The sequence below is a fragment of the Chelonia mydas genome, chromosome 4, assembly GCF_015237465.2.
Source record: "Chelonia mydas isolate rCheMyd1 chromosome 4, rCheMyd1.pri.v2, whole genome shotgun sequence".
NCBI classification, from domain to species: domain Eukaryota; kingdom Metazoa; phylum Chordata; order Testudines; family Cheloniidae; genus Chelonia; species Chelonia mydas.
Genome location: NC_057852.1, coordinates 95,568,209 through 95,583,580, shown reverse-complemented (window position 1 = coordinate 95,583,580; position 15,372 = coordinate 95,568,209). Strand labels below are relative to the sequence as shown.

Sequence of the window (15,372 nt, the reverse complement as noted above, 5' to 3'; positions counted from 1 at the left end):
TAGGTAGGCCCATACAGGCCAAACAAATGTGCGGACATTGTCATAAATAACAGGTGTAGGAGGAAGCTAGGCTTTGTTCGGACTTCAACCCCCTTATGCTTGCTCAGGTACAAGTATTTTCTCAAGGACAGTATATGCTTTTAAAGTGTGTGTTACTGTTTCAGTTTCAATTCAAATGTCCAACCAAGGACTAAATTGGAAACATTGCATGTAAGGGGGGATGTTGGGGAAACTCGGGGGCGGGGGTCCTAGGGAAATCCCTGGCGGCGGGGCTCTGTGCGCGGCTCCCCCAGGCAGTCAGGGCTGAGAGTCCAGCGGGGAACGGGAGCTCAGCGCCCTCCCCTCCGACGGGCTCGCCCTGAGCAAGGGGGGCTGCGCTCAGGAGAGCCGCCTCCCCCGGCCCCCCATGGGCGCGGTGCGCGGGGGGCCGCTCTGAGCCGGGCGGGGAGCGGCGCAGCAGCAGCCCGTGTGCGCCTCCAGCGCTGCCGGCGGGGGCAGCCCCGCTCGCCTCGCCCGCCGGGGATGTGGCCGCGAGCAGAAGCCGCCGCCGCCGCGAGGCGCCGAGCCTGGGCTGAGCCGGCCGCGGGTCCCGCCGCCGCCGCCGCCATGGGGGACCGGGGGCTGCTGCTGCGCTACCTGCTGCTGGGCTTCCTGGGCTGGGGCGCGACCGCCCAGCCGGCGGGGGGCGAGTATTGCCACGGCTGGGTGGACGGGCACGGCCGCTACCACGAGGGCTTCCAGTGCCCCGAGGACTTCGACACCCCGGACGCCACCATCTGCTGCGGCTCCTGCGCCCTGCGCTACTGCTGCGCCGCCGCCGAGGCCCGGCTGGAGCAGGGCGGCTGCACCAACGACCGCGAGCCGCCGAACCCGGGGGTGACAGCCCGTGAGTGTCCGGCCCGCGGGCTCCGCCGCTTCCTCCGGCCCGGGCCGGAGGCTCCAGCTGCTGCGCGGGACGGGCGCGTGGCCCCAGCGCGGAGCCTGCGCTCGGGACCAGCAAACGCGCGGGGCCATGGAGCCCGAGGCGGCTCCCGGGCGGGAAGTTGCCGCGGTTCGCCGAGCCAGCGCGGCCCGTCTCTGCGGAGCGCAACCCGCCCCCGCCCCCGCCGGCGGCCTGCTCGGGCCGAGCCCCGCGGCCGGGCGGAGAAAGCTGCTGACAACTTCCCTGGGAAGCGAGTGAGGCACGGGGCGGGCGGAGGCTGCTCCGGGCCCCGCCGCGGCGGCAGGTGAAGGGAGAGACGGGCACGGGGCTGAGTCCGGCCCCTCCCTGACGGCTCGGCGGGGGCGCCCCAGGGCGCACGCGAGCTGCTGTGGAGCCCGGGCTCGCCGGGGCTGCCTGCGGCCCGGGTGCCGCGCGGCTGGCGGCCAGGCAGGGGCAGACAGCCCGTCCCCGCAGCGGCCCGGGCCGCCCGCTACCCGCTCCCGGGCGGGCTCTTGCGATCGCTCCCTGGGCTCGGCCGAGCGGGGTGCGGGGGGCGCCGTCTGGCGCAGCCCCGGGGCCGGGCAGCCCGCTCGGAAATCGGGGCTCAGCTGGCCGCGCTAGTTGGGCTTTTAAGCAGCCAAACGGGAAGCCGCGTTACCGCGTCCTGGGCTGCGCGGAGGGCGGGCAGAGGCGGGTTATTTTTACGCTTCTTAACCGGCCGAAGGTGTTGCTGGAGCATCCGGAGCGAAAATAAAACCCGCCGCCTTAAGGCGAATGGAAGCCGGGCTCCCCCGGCCAGCGTCGTCTGAAGAGCGCTTCGGGACTGTTCAAATCAAGTCAACAGCTGCTGGCCACGCGGCTTTGGTTTAAACACTCCCCCAGTTTAGAAGTGGCCCAAACGTTTAAATCCCATAGAACCAAAAGGCAAGTTTAAAGAGCTCGTGACCGTGCAGCGAACGAGCAGCTGGAAAGCCACATCCGTGGCCGTTTTATTTTTTCTTTTCCAGACGTGACTAACTTTAACTGTAAAAAGTATCAGAGTAGGGTCCCAGGAATGTCACTGCTATCTATATCTATATACACAAACAAGTCATCCAGCAAAAGAGCTGAAAGATATTGTGCTGAAAATCAATCACTCTGAAGTTACTTGCCTCTAAAAAGGGGCTGGAGCTTTGGAAGAGTTAGTCCATAGTTTCAGGCAGTTATAATTTGCAGCAGTGAGTAAGTTTCCGAAAAAGTTTGTTGGAAAAGCGGAGCATGAGTCCTGAACAAAGGGAAAACCGAACCGAGCACTGCAAACTATACTCATGCAGCAAACGGGACGATGCGGACTAACCATCCAGGATTCCAACAGTGATCTAAAATATTAACGCTCAGAATTATTCGATTAAAATTGTCTGCAGGAAATAATTTTAATTTCTGCATGTAGGAACTAAAGGCTAATTAAAAATCAAATGCAGCTTATTGCACGATCAGTGAAGTTGTTAGTATCAGATCATACTTGCCGGTGGCACGCAGTTCAGACAGTTTATTTGTAATACGTGAAAGGAGTATATTTTAAGAAGCGCGGTAGTTGATGAGAATTTAAGAATAATGTGGGACTTTGAAAACTTTGCAGAGTTAAATAGACGAGCTATTTCGGAGTGTTAAAATGTACTTATTTATTTTTCATTCAGAGCCGATCTACGTTCCTTTCCTTATTGTTGGATCCATGTTCATCGCCTTCATTATTGTGGGTTCGCTGGTAGCGGTTTATTGTTGCACGTGTTTAAGACCTAAACAAACATCACAGCAGCCAATACGATTCTCTCTTCGAAGCTATCAGATCGAGACTCTTCCAATGATCCTGACCTCCACTAGCCTCCGGACCCCGTCCAGACAGTCCAGTACTGCAACCAGTTCGAATTCTACTGGAGGCTCCATTCGCAGGTTCTCTTTCGCCAGGGCAGAATCTGGGTGTTTAGTGGCATCTCCACCGTCACCTTACACATCTGGCTGCTTACAAACCGGCCATTCTATCCACCTAACTCAACCAGCTGGATTTTTGGTGTCAGCACCCTATTTTGGCTATCCCCTTCAACCAGAACCTTCCCTAGCTGGGAGGAGCTGCCCAGATTTTAGCTAGGAGTTTTCAAAAGTAATATAGCCATAGGAGGTATACTGCTGCCTTGTACATTTCACATTAATATGTTCTGTAGTTATTGAACTCAAAACCATTTGAATAGGGGAGTTGCCCATTGAAAAGTGCAAGATTGTGTAGAAACTGGTACAAATACTTACTTTAGTCGTAAAACACTTTCCTCGTATGTAACTGCATATAAATTATGAAACATTTTAAACATTTATTTCTTTCAAAAAGTGACCTTTTGGTAACTTATTCTAATGTGTGCAGAATTTCTTCAGAGAGATGTAGAAGACCAATTTGGGATACAATTATTAATAACATAGCTAGAAGAGTTATACATTACTTTTGAGGTCCAAATGATATTAACTCCGTTATAACAAACCAACAAGATTCTGCAACTCTTGAACAATTGTTTATTCACCAGAATAGTCCCATTTACGGCATTGATACTGCTCAGGTGAGTAAGGGTTGCAGGATCCTGACCTGGGGTTGAGGGAAGAAAGCTATAAAAATGGGGAGGAAGGGGGGGGGGAATTGTATACGGTTATAGATACCAGAATCTGATTTTTTTTAAAGTGCACATAATATAACCGAGATTAGGGAGCATAAACTTTATTTTTGAAAGTAAAGCGTTAGAAAGATAGGGCGAGATATTTTAATATTGTTTAAGTTTAGTTTAAAACATGCCCAAGCTCCCAGTAGTCAGATCATTATATATGGAAAAAGTACAGCCTACACAATAATCTCATTAAGAGATGGTCCATGTAAAATCCTAAAAGCATCATTACTTCAAAACATTTTTATGAAAGGAGAATTTTCTGTCAGCATTTCGTTCAGCAACATTTATATAAATACATAGTGGACAAAGTGGTCTTCAAGTTCTATTTGTAAAATTAGTAATGTATAAAATGTAAAGACAAATTTGTAATTTAAAATGTATGTACAGCATTCACAATATTAATTATTTAGTAGTCATATTGAATTGTTTTATGTCAAACTGGCTGAAATTTTAATTTGGTTGTAATTCTCTACAAAATGCCATTCAGAAACTGTGAACCTATTAAGCAATGTTCATTTGGATACAGGATCAATACATTCATATTTTGTTTTCTGTACGTCAAAAGTAGTAGTAAATTTTGTTCTTTTGCAAACTATTTTACATCCATACACCTGTGATGCTGCAGATTTAATATAGTTTATAACAGTGTTGAATATGCAGTTAACTAGTCAGATTAACATAACTGATGAATTTAACGTGTATATAAAATAAAGATAATATTATATTAAATTGTTTACTACACTGCTTGGATTTACAATATCTCATTATAGGACTATGTTTCTTCCTTTGTGCCCTTCCAAAAATAACCAACCAACCAACATAAACCAAAAAACAAACAAACATTAACACAAAAACAAGTCAAGGGAAAGGAAAAATGAGTCGAATCAGGGCCTCTACCTTGCATGTATTTCTGTACATAGATAAAGCCATTCTGTCTCTTCGGGTTTCCTGTATCGCTACACTGAACTTGCTTATCTTACCATACCACATCTGCGGATGTGCTAGGTATTCTTGAAATATTTTATTATAATTGACAGTTCCATTACACAAGCATTAGGGCAAGTTTAATTATCAAAAGCATATTTAAATTAGTATAAAATTAAGGAATTTAGTTAAAATGATGTCCATCCTTTTTACATTAAAAATGTGGGCCATTTCTCCAGAAAAGTTTGCTTTCTGTCTCTGCTTACCATACACTTCAGTCAGATTCTGCTCTCATTGAAGTCAATGGGATTGACTTCAGTGGGAGCAGGCTAGGGATCTTTCTGAATGTAATTTATTTTTCCTCGAGATTTAAGTAGAATTTTGTTCTTTAAAAATAAATGCTCAGGTATTTCATTTTTTACTTTATATTCTAGTTTTCCAGTTATAGTTTTCATAATCTTTTCATATATTTTTTCATTGCATTGTCAACATGAAGTGTCAATAGCCATTTCTACTAAAAATGTAGTGTTAGTAGAACTGTATAAGCGAGGGGAAGAAGATTCTCTTGATTCTATACATTTGACATTTTAAATCTAATATGCAGCTAATTTTGAAAATGTATGGACTTTGACTTCCATTCACACCTAAAATCATAATACAATAATGGATACATTTAAAAATAATTTAAAATCTTTTCACATCCTCATAAAATTGCTATGAAAATTTACTAGTCTAGGTTAAAAAAAATCTATTTGCCCAACCCTTAGCATGATGATTAGGAAGAAACTAACTCACTGTATTCACTTATCAAAGAAAAAAATTACTTCTCTCCAGGAAGGGGGCAGGTAGAATTTTGCACATCTCTGTCAATGTCCTATAGGGCCTGATTCTGACTTCAGCAGGAGTTTTGTTTGAATATGGGACTAGGTCCTTAAAGAAAGTATTAAATATTTTCTGGAAAAAATTACCCAAGAGTTTACATAGTAAATTAACTGTGTCATTGTTTGGGAGCAGCCTGTAAGATCTGTTCACACAACTATTAAGAGTGGCACTGCTCACGAAAGCTCATGCTCAAATAAATTGGTTAGTCTCTAAGGTGCCACAAGTACTCCTTTTCTTTTTGTGAATACAGACTAACACGGCTGTTACTCTGAAAACTACCATGTGAGAGAGAGATATGGATCAGAGGAGATGTGATAGCGGTCTACAACTATGTACATGAGGAGAGGATTTAGCAGACAAAGCATAACACAATCCAGTCAGTGGAATCTGAGAATTACATGAATTCAGACTAGGAAAAAGTGTAAAACAGTGAAGGCAATTAACTACTGGAATCACTGATTTAGGGATGTGGTGGATTCTGTCTTAAATTATGCTCCATTGCAACTATAAGTAACAGACTTGATAAAATTCTGTGGCCTGTGTTATGCAGGATGTCAGACTACATGATCATAATGGTCCCTTCTGACTTTAAAGCATGAATCTACAAATGCATTAATAACATCGGTACACCGTTTGCAACTTTTAGTAAAGCTGATCTACTTACTCACACAGGTAGTTTCACTGTTTAAGCATTAGCTAATGTGAGTAAAGGAAACCTATGCCACAAAATCTGACTTTAGGGCAGGATCCTACAAGATGTCAAATACTCTGGCCCTAATTCTGTAAAGCACTTGCTCAGCTTCATGCACCTGACTATTTTAATGTAGGATTGGGATCAGTTCTTGGAATCTTGCAAGATGGAGCCTTTAGACCTTGGCAAATGAGGGGTGTGGATGAAGCAGCTGTGCAGATGGGCCTTTGAATAACCTGTGTGCCACTTGAGGTGGGAAGCCTGGAAAGAGGGTCCTTGGATTACTGTATCCATGTTTATCTGGAGCTAGTGACAAAACCCTATGGGTGGGCAACAAGCCACACTATTCAAGTGCATGGATTGAAATAATGATCACAGCCTGCTTATGGTTTTAAGGTTGAATTTCCCCTATCCCTGTAGGCTCTCCAGCACAAAGTCTGATTTATTTGGGCTACATGTAGGAATGGTGAATTTCATCTCCAATGAACAGGAAGAACTATAGCTATGGCAATATGGACGATAAAAAAAATCCTTAAACTATAATAATCTGCTAACCTATTATAGATACATTAAAAGGTAAATCACATTCAGGTCTGTGATGTAGTTTTAGCAACCAGTTAAAGTGTTTGTTTTGAAGGGATTAGGTGGTGAATGTTTGAACAAAATGCATGAAATGAATTAGGTTAATATAGCTTATATGTTTATGCAGTGTAATACTGCAATTTAGATTAATCAGCATTGTGAGCACAAGGGGCTTGAGTCTTTTCCCACTTTTACTAGTGTAAATTAACTCCACTAACTTCAGTGGGGTGACATCAGTCTAAAATAAGTACAAGTGACAGGATAATCAAGACTAGTAACTGAATACTGTCAGATTCATGCACATTATGGATTTACTTTTCAGAGGTGCTGTGCATCTGCAGCTCCAATTGACTTTTACTGGAGTTGTGGTTGTTCACTACTTCTGAAAACCAGAACTGGAGTGATACAACTGACAATGCAAAGTCCCTGATATACTTCTTGCGAGTATCTATAACTTGACAGCAATATGAAGGTTATTGGGCCAAATTCTGCTTCCGATTTCTCTTGTGGAAATCTGGAGTCACGCAGTTGACGTGAACAGGAATATTCTGTATTTGCAGTGTAGTAAGGGCGCAGATTTGGATTCACTGACTTCAGTGAGAGAGTTTCATCTGCTCGATACATATGTCCCTGAAAGAATCCCAAATCAGTCTGTGTTAAACTTATTTTGCACACTAACTGCAAAATATCTACATTTTTAAATAATCTGTCACTTTAATACTCTTTTCTGATCAACTTACATCCTCTGTCACTTTTGAAATTAACTCCATGTGCATAAGGAGTTAATACCTGTCTACCACACTTCAATTCTGGCTGGATACTCCCACTCTTGTTCAGGTGATACACACCATTAAGGGAGAAACATCTTTTGGCAGTGACAGTGGATGATGGACCTTTAACACCAAGCCCTCATAAAAGTCAAACAAGACTCCCTTTTAATCAGTCTCTTCCCTGGCTCCTCCACTGAAAAGCTTTCCTATTTGAAAGGGTGCTCTTCCTGTTCTTTACCATGAGTATCCTCAGACCATGCCTCACTGGGTTAGTTGCAATCTTCCATGGTCCTTTTTCAATGTTTAAAGCAAACTCCTCATTGACTTCAATGAGACCATGAGTGGGCCTCTGCAAACAATCATATTTATTAAAAGTTGTAGAATACTTTGCTATTTTCTCCATTTGCTAGAGTAATACAAAAGTGTTCAGGTACTAGTGTGGAAGTTATTTTATTTCCAGTATGCCTCATTTCAACTGATTAAAATAGAAACAATGAAATATGAAAAAGTTTTCCTTTGAACTTTACTTGTAGCACTTGAAACCAAAACCTTCAAAGTTTTTTTTATTTAATGGCAAAGTTTATTCAATTTTTTAATAACAATTAAAAGACAAAAACATTAAAAATTTGCAGTTCAAAACATGCACATTCACAAAATGCCAATGACATGTAACACTGCATAGAACTTAAAGCGTTACTAAAATTTAATAAAACACACAGGGCATTTAATGTCCAGTTAAAACTAAAAAACCTGAGAAAAACTACCATAAACACTGAGTCAAAAACTCTCCATTCATGCAGCTTCACAATTTCCACAACAGTTTCAGCAGTAATGGTTCAGTGGAGCTGGAAAATCCTACCTTACCTTGAACACAAACTTTGCTTTGACATAGTAGCTGCCTTTCACAGCAGTTTGAAACACTGAAATACTTAATGAAAATCAAGTCAAACAAGAAAAACAATATTAATGCATTTATGGCTTCTAGTCTAGAATAAAGAAACACTAAAACATGATTTTAGCTTTACATGTTCTGATCACAGCTTTGCCATTACTAATTGTTGTATGTATGGAAACGCTTATGTTTAATTCAAAATACGTAAAAAACAAAGGGCCCAATCTTGCAAATTCTTACTCACACAAGTAGTCTTTATTCGTAGAACTACTGAATCCAATGGGAGAAAGGGTTTGCAGGATCAGGCACAAGTTTTTGGAATGCTAAAATATTCCTCCTTTAATGAAGATGTATCAGACAACATTTGTTGAGTTTTGCTAGGAAAGAATATACCCAGTACTGACAAAGTTGAATTGACCAATTAATTAGCTTCCAGATCATTAACTTCTGGATACATTATGTTGTGAGTCTATAAATGAAGGCAGAAAAATGACAACTGCAACAACCATGTATTAGCTCAGAAAACTCTGAAATATTAATTCATGCAGACATGATGATTAACTCATCAAAACTACAGCTGCTTTTACATAGTATAAATCAAGATTAAAAAAAAGGGAAAACACTATTTTCCCTTCCTTCAATTTAATGTACATTCCAATTCAAGGTTAAGGCAACAAAGGAAGCTCCTTGTGACATTTTGTAAAAGATATTTTTGTGATATAGTGTATTTTATGGGGTTTATAGGAATCTTTAGCTATCTGTTACTGTCTCAAAATATTTTCTCTATCATCTTTACACAAATAGAAAGATGAATTATTATAAATCTATTGAGGCTGCTTTCCACATATATGCCTAAAATCAGGAAATAGCAAAAGAAAGTCCAAATACAGATGATGATTAGGCTGAATAAAATTTTGTAACAATTAATTAGCCTTTTGAATAACTGTTGCATTCTTTTAAGTAATTAAAATAACAATACGCACACAGGATCAATTGATTTCTGACTGGCACTGTTTTGGCTTAATTGAAGGAACATTTTTTAATGATAGTTTGTAATTGTTATGCAGTGCACATAAGGCAGACTGCAAATTACCATGTGAATTCCATATTGGACTTTATTCACACAAAATTAAAGGTTTAAGTGATCAGAATAAATGCATTATGATTAGCTATTGTAATTTGACTAAACTATTTTCTTCATTAAAATAAATACCTGCATAACCAATGGCTCAAATAAACAAACACATGGTATACTAAATAAATAATATTCTATCTTTCTATGCACTTTAACAGTGTGCAAATAAATTGTGTATTGTATACCTGAACTGATTTTTTTTTTAAATCTGGTTTACACAGGGACACTTTGCTGAGGTGATCTTATATTTTGAAGTGGAACTGTATAAGCAGTACAAAAAGCATTTTTTTTTTTTACTAACTTTCTAAGCAGGACTGTTATCTCACAATTGATTATCATCAGACAATAAGCAACATCTAGTATGTGTGAAAATATATCCAAAACAGACTGACAATTGCGGAATAAAAGTATATATACAAACTCAAACTCAAAATACATTTTGTCAGGCACTACTTAAAATTAAAATGTGTAATCACACAAGGATGACACACATGGTGATGAGCTTACACCTGCTTTGGAAATAGAGCAATATATAACATAATGCAACATCACCAGCCAGAATTCCAATATGAGTCCAGGCTCTCAACAAGATGTGCTAATAGCCCTCTACCTTCTTAGCAATAAAGAAAAATGGAATGGGAGTAAACTGCATGTCATTTTTGTCACCAGCTGTAGGTAGCAGGGCATCTTAATTTGCTGAATTCTTGTAAATATAGCATGCTTTATTTTATAGGAAGGTAAACCCAGGATAAAAGTGAAGCTGCTTGTAAATTTCATCACAATACAATGGTTTACACTATATTTCTTTGCTTTGCATAATTTTTGCCAAATCAATATTTATGCCTTTCACAACTGAAAAGGATGGTTAAAAATGCATTTACTTTTAAAGAGAGGCATGGACTGAATTGTTTTACATTAGTTAAGTCACTGAGGAATGTCATTTAAGAAATTTGTTGAAGTCAGTCATTCTCCAATGGATGTCAAAAATAGGGATCCATATTTTAAGAAAAAGGCATGCCCCCAATTTTTTTTTCTTGCCTTAGGTCAAGTGATATGGCCCTCCCATATTGATCCATCTATTTATCTATGCCTGAAATGGCTTTTCTGAAGGCAGTTCTTCTCTGCATGACTGACTAACAGTGCTGTTTCTAGTGGAATACGTTTTCTTTGTCCCTATGTCTTCTGTGTTCTCTTGTGTTTAAAGATCACTCAGGGAAAGGGAGAGGAAGAGAATGCATAACATACATATGAAATGTGGAGGGCCATTCCATCAATTTGTCCTCCTAAGTATGTACTTTCATATGGTGTCTTCCTTGCTGGGGCTTTGATGTATGATGTGATTTGTATATTTTCTCAAAATGAGAGGTAAGGAAGTTATGTAGTATAGGGAAGTGATATGTGGAGCCTGCATAGTGCTGAAAGGCAAGGGGACAAAGTTTTGTTCTTAATAAGTATATGAACGGTCAAGAAATGATTGGTAGGATATGGAATAGCTGAAGAGATATACTGCTTGTTATTTACTATCTAGATTGGATGATTCTGAGGACAAAAAGTGGTAAGAATGAAGTTCTTAATAACCTGAAAGGAGAATGGGAAAATTTCTGTTCCATTCTCACATACAGTTTTACTTTGAATGTCAGTTGTATCTATTTTACTTAGCCTAGCAGTCAGAAAAATTTAAAAACTGAGAAGCATTTTTCTCCATATAAAATAAAATTAAAATTAAATTATTATAGTGGACTTTAGGTCAGTATTAAAACAGACAAACTTTAAAAAAAAAGTTAAATTGGACTCTGATTGTGCCATTGTCACAAATAGATATAACATCTGAAAAAGTTAGGCCATCATTTGATAGTGGGCAGAGACATACCAAATGTAATTAATTTTTAAAAATTTCTTATTACAGTGTACTCCTGGTGCGAAGTGTAACTTTTACATTGCTGAGCTGAGCAAATTGTGGAAAATTTTGTTTTCGTTTGTGCATTTTCTCTTCATTTCTGTTAAAAGCTGAGAGTATGGAGGTTTGCTATGTGACAAATAAGCTGTAAAGAACTACTTCAGTATGTTTGGGTGCATAGTAGGAGGTGACTCTGGTGCAAATGGAAGAGTACACACCACACAGAGCTAAAGGGCATACATTGCTTTAACAAGTCATGTTCCAGATAACTTTAGAATAAAGATGGTGAAAAGCCCGTAAATAGCCCATAATCTGTTTTTATGAATTAGGACAAACTTTTCTGATCAAATTGTGACCAGATGTGCATATAAAGCACAAGCATTGCAAAAATGGCTATATTATGATGAAGAAAGGTAAGACGGAGCAATTTTCGTTTTGTTTGTAATTTGAACAAAACTTGGAAATATGAGCACCATGCTAAAAGGTGGCAGCCATATTAAACAATAAAAAATAAAAAGCTTTTATCAGACCAAAGGTGCAAAGTTTCACAGATCTGAAAGCAAGTGCCATGAAGGCAACTCGAATTAGGCTCATTATGCTGTATTTTTATCAAGTATGGAGAATCAAACATACATTTCTGACATCAGCACTTTAAGTTAATTTCCTTTTCAATTTCTCTGCAAATGACTACTAGAAATTCTTGAGAATTGCAATTATCGAACTTCTTTGGCAAACATATTTTTTAGGCTAGTTTGACACAAACACCTATATACACCTTGGTTTGAAATCTTGCTTAATAAGGTGAGTTAACACCATTAAAATGTTGGTTAGTCAGCACTTGTTGAAATCAAAGGCTTGTTACCAACTGTACTTTAAATGTATAACCACTTATGAACCTGCACAAATGTTAATAATCTATGTATAGTGGTAATCTGACCATTAATGATGTCCCAAGTAATATGATATATGAACAATACTGATTCAGCCTCGTTGTAAATACGCGATCTGGCAAAACACAAGGTAATTTTCAACCTTTGTTTACAAAGACAAAGCAAATACTTTTTAAAAATGTCTAGAGATGATGTGTTACAGTAGAGTTGCACAGTGCTTATGTCTATTGAATACACTAATCCAAACTTTATGGAATAAGATCATCATGGATCTTTCTGTAATCTTTGTGATTGGATCCTGCTAGCAGATCCCAGCAAAGATCTAGTAGTTTGTCTTACTTAAGTAATTTTAAGGGCTCTCTGTCGCAAGCTGTATTCCTTCACCATTCATCAGGTCTTTGTTTTGTGGTATCATAAGCTCTTATTACTTCAGATTGGGAAACTATTCCATTTTCATCTTGAGAGAACGCATAGCCATCTGCAGATACAAAACAGAAAACAGTTAAACACTGATTACTGTTTCAGATATTCTATAGAATTGGAAGATTTCACATTTCAATGAAACCAAATCAAGATATATCACATCTACTGTTTTCCCCCATTCACTAGGCCAGTAACCCTGTCAAAGAAGGAAATTAGGTTGGCTTGGCATGATCTGGTTCTTTACAACAGCTTACAAACTGTTTAATAATTTGTTCGAGTATCTTTCCAGGTATCAAAGTTAGGTATAGACTGGTCAAATACCAATAACCACATCTTCAGACGGGGCGGGGAGAGAGAAGAACTCAAATCCTTTCATAATACTGGGAGACAGAAAGCACAACAGAAATAATTCTGTACAGTATCCAGGGAATGCCATAAAAAGGCAATAGATTCAATTAAAGGTGATTATATATCACAGAATCATAGAAATGTAGGGTTGGAAGGGACCTTGAGAAGTCATCAAGTCTAGCCCTCTGCATAGTGGCAGGACAAGTAAGCCTAGACCATCTCTGACAGATGTTTGTCCAACCTGTTTTTTAAAACCTTCAATGATGGGGATTGCACAACCTTCCTTCAAAGCCTATTCCAGATCTTAACCACACTTCTGATTAGAAAGTTTCCTAACATCTAACCTAAATCTCCCTTGCTGCAGATTAAGCCCATTACTTCTTGTCCTGCCTTCAGTGGAGATGGAAAAGAATTGATCACTCTCCTCTTTATAACAGCCCTGAACATATTTGAATGCTATTATCAAGTTCCCCCAGTCTTCTTTTCTCAAGACAAAACATACCCACTTTTTTTTAACCTCTCCTCATAGGTCTGGTTTTCTAAACCTTTTATCATTTTTGTTGCTCTTCTTTAGACTCTCCAATTTGTCTACATCTTTCCTAAAATGTAGCACACAGAATTGGGAACAGTACCCCAGCTGAGGCATCACCAGTGCCGAGTAGAGTGGGACAATTATCTCCTGGCTCTTACATACAACACTCCTGTTAATACACTCCAGAATGATATTAGCCTTTTTCACAGCTGCATCACATTTTTGCATCATATTCAAATTGTGATCCACTGTAATTTTCAGATGCTTTTCAGCAGTACTACCACTTAGCCAGTTACTCCCCATTTTGTAGCTGTGCATTTGATTTGTCCTTCCTAAGTGTAGTAAATTGCACTTGTCTTTATTGAATTTCATCTTGCTGAATTCAGACCAATTTGACAATCTGTCAAGGTCATTTTGAATTCTAATTCTATTTTCCAGAGTGCTTGCAACCCCTCCCAGTTTGGTGTCTTCTTCAAATTTTAAAAGCGTACTCTCCACTCCATTATTCAAGTAATTAATGAAAATACTGAATAGTACCAGACCCAGAACTGACCCCTGTGGGATTCCACTAGATCCACCCTCCCAGTTTGATAGCAAACCATTGATAACTTCTCTTTGAGTATGGTCTTTTAACCAGTTGTACACTCAATTTATAGTAATTTAATCTAGACCACATTTCCCCAGCTTGCTTATGAGAATGTCACGTGGGACAGTGAAAAAAGCCTTACTAAAATCAAGATATTTCACATCTACTGTTTCCCTCCCATCCACTAGGCCAGTAACCCTGTCAAACAAGGAAATTAGGTTGGTTTGGCATGATCTGGTTCTTGACAACAGATTACAAACTGTTTAATAATTTGTTCCAGAATCTTTCCAGGTATAGCAAAGTTAGGTATAGACTGGTCTATAATTCCCCAGGTCGTCTTTGTTCTATATTTTCCCTTCTCTAGTCCTCTGGGACCTCACCTGTCCTCCAGGAGTTCTCAAAGATAATTGCTAATGGTTTTGAGATTGCTTCCACTACTTCCTAAAGTACCCTAGGATGAATTTCATCAGGCCTTGATGACTTGGATACATCTAACTTATCTAAATATTCTTTAACCTGTTCTTTCCCTATTTTGGCTTCCATTTCTTACCCCTTGTTGTTAATATTAATTATGTTGAGTGTCTGGTCACCATTAACCTTTTCAGTGAAGACTAATACCTATTTTGCTTCAAATACCTCAGCGTTCTTGATGTCATCAGTTATACTCCTTCTTTTCCACTAAGTAGTAGACCTATGCTTTCCTTTGTCTTTCTCTTGCTCCTTAAATAACCTTTTCTTATTGCCTTTTATGTCCCTTGCTAGGTCTAACTCATTTTGTGCCTTAGCCTTTCTAATTTTGTTCTGACATGCTTGTGCTACTCTTTTGTACTTGTCCTTAGCAAATTTGTCTATGTTTCCACTTTTTGTAGGATTTGATTTTGATTTTCAGGTCATTAAAGAGCTCAGATGGAGACATATTAGTCTCTTACTATTCTTCCGATTTTTCATTTGCATCGGGATGCTTTAATACTGCCGCCTTGAGAAATAGCCTGCTCTCCTGAACATCTTTTTCCCTTAGATTTTCTTCCAATGGAACCTTACCTACCAGTTCTCTGAGTTTAATAAAGTCTGCTTTTTTGAATTCCATTGTCCTTATTCTTCAGTTCTCACTCCTTCCTTTTCTTAGAAATCATGAAACCTATAATTTCACGATTACTTTCACCCAAATTGCCTTCCACCTTCAGATTTGCTACCAATTTCTCCCTGAATGGCTG

At 39.9% G+C, this 15,372-nt stretch overlaps 2 protein-coding genes across 10 annotated transcripts in view; one reads left to right on the top strand and one right to left on the bottom strand.

Annotated features, from left to right (window-relative positions):
• Window positions 1–456: 456 nt before the first annotated feature.
• Window positions 457–4,163, top strand: SHISA3 (shisa family member 3). Its single transcript, XM_037896437.2, has 2 exons — window positions 457–886; window positions 2,599–4,163. Exons 1-2 carry the CDS (start codon window positions 523–525, stop codon window positions 3,045–3,047), a joined length of 813 nt encoding a protein of 270 aa, XP_037752365.1. The 5' UTR covers window positions 457–522; the 3' UTR covers window positions 3,048–4,163.
• Window positions 4,164–7,889: 3,726 nt separating this feature from the next.
• The window catches only part of ATP8A1 (ATPase phospholipid transporting 8A1), a 252,619-nt gene continuing 245,136 nt past the window's right edge, over window positions 7,890–15,372 (bottom strand). For 8 of the 9 annotated variants that reach the window (XM_027831495.3, XM_043544446.1, XM_043544443.1 and 5 more), the window contains one exon: window positions 7,890–12,747. In XM_027831495.3, the coding sequence (XP_027687296.2) occupies window positions 12,650–12,747 (98 nt within the window). In that variant the 3' untranslated portion in view covers window positions 7,890–12,649. The remainder of the gene's footprint in view (window positions 12,748–15,372) is intronic. The other variant, XM_043544447.1, reaches the window with a different exon arrangement.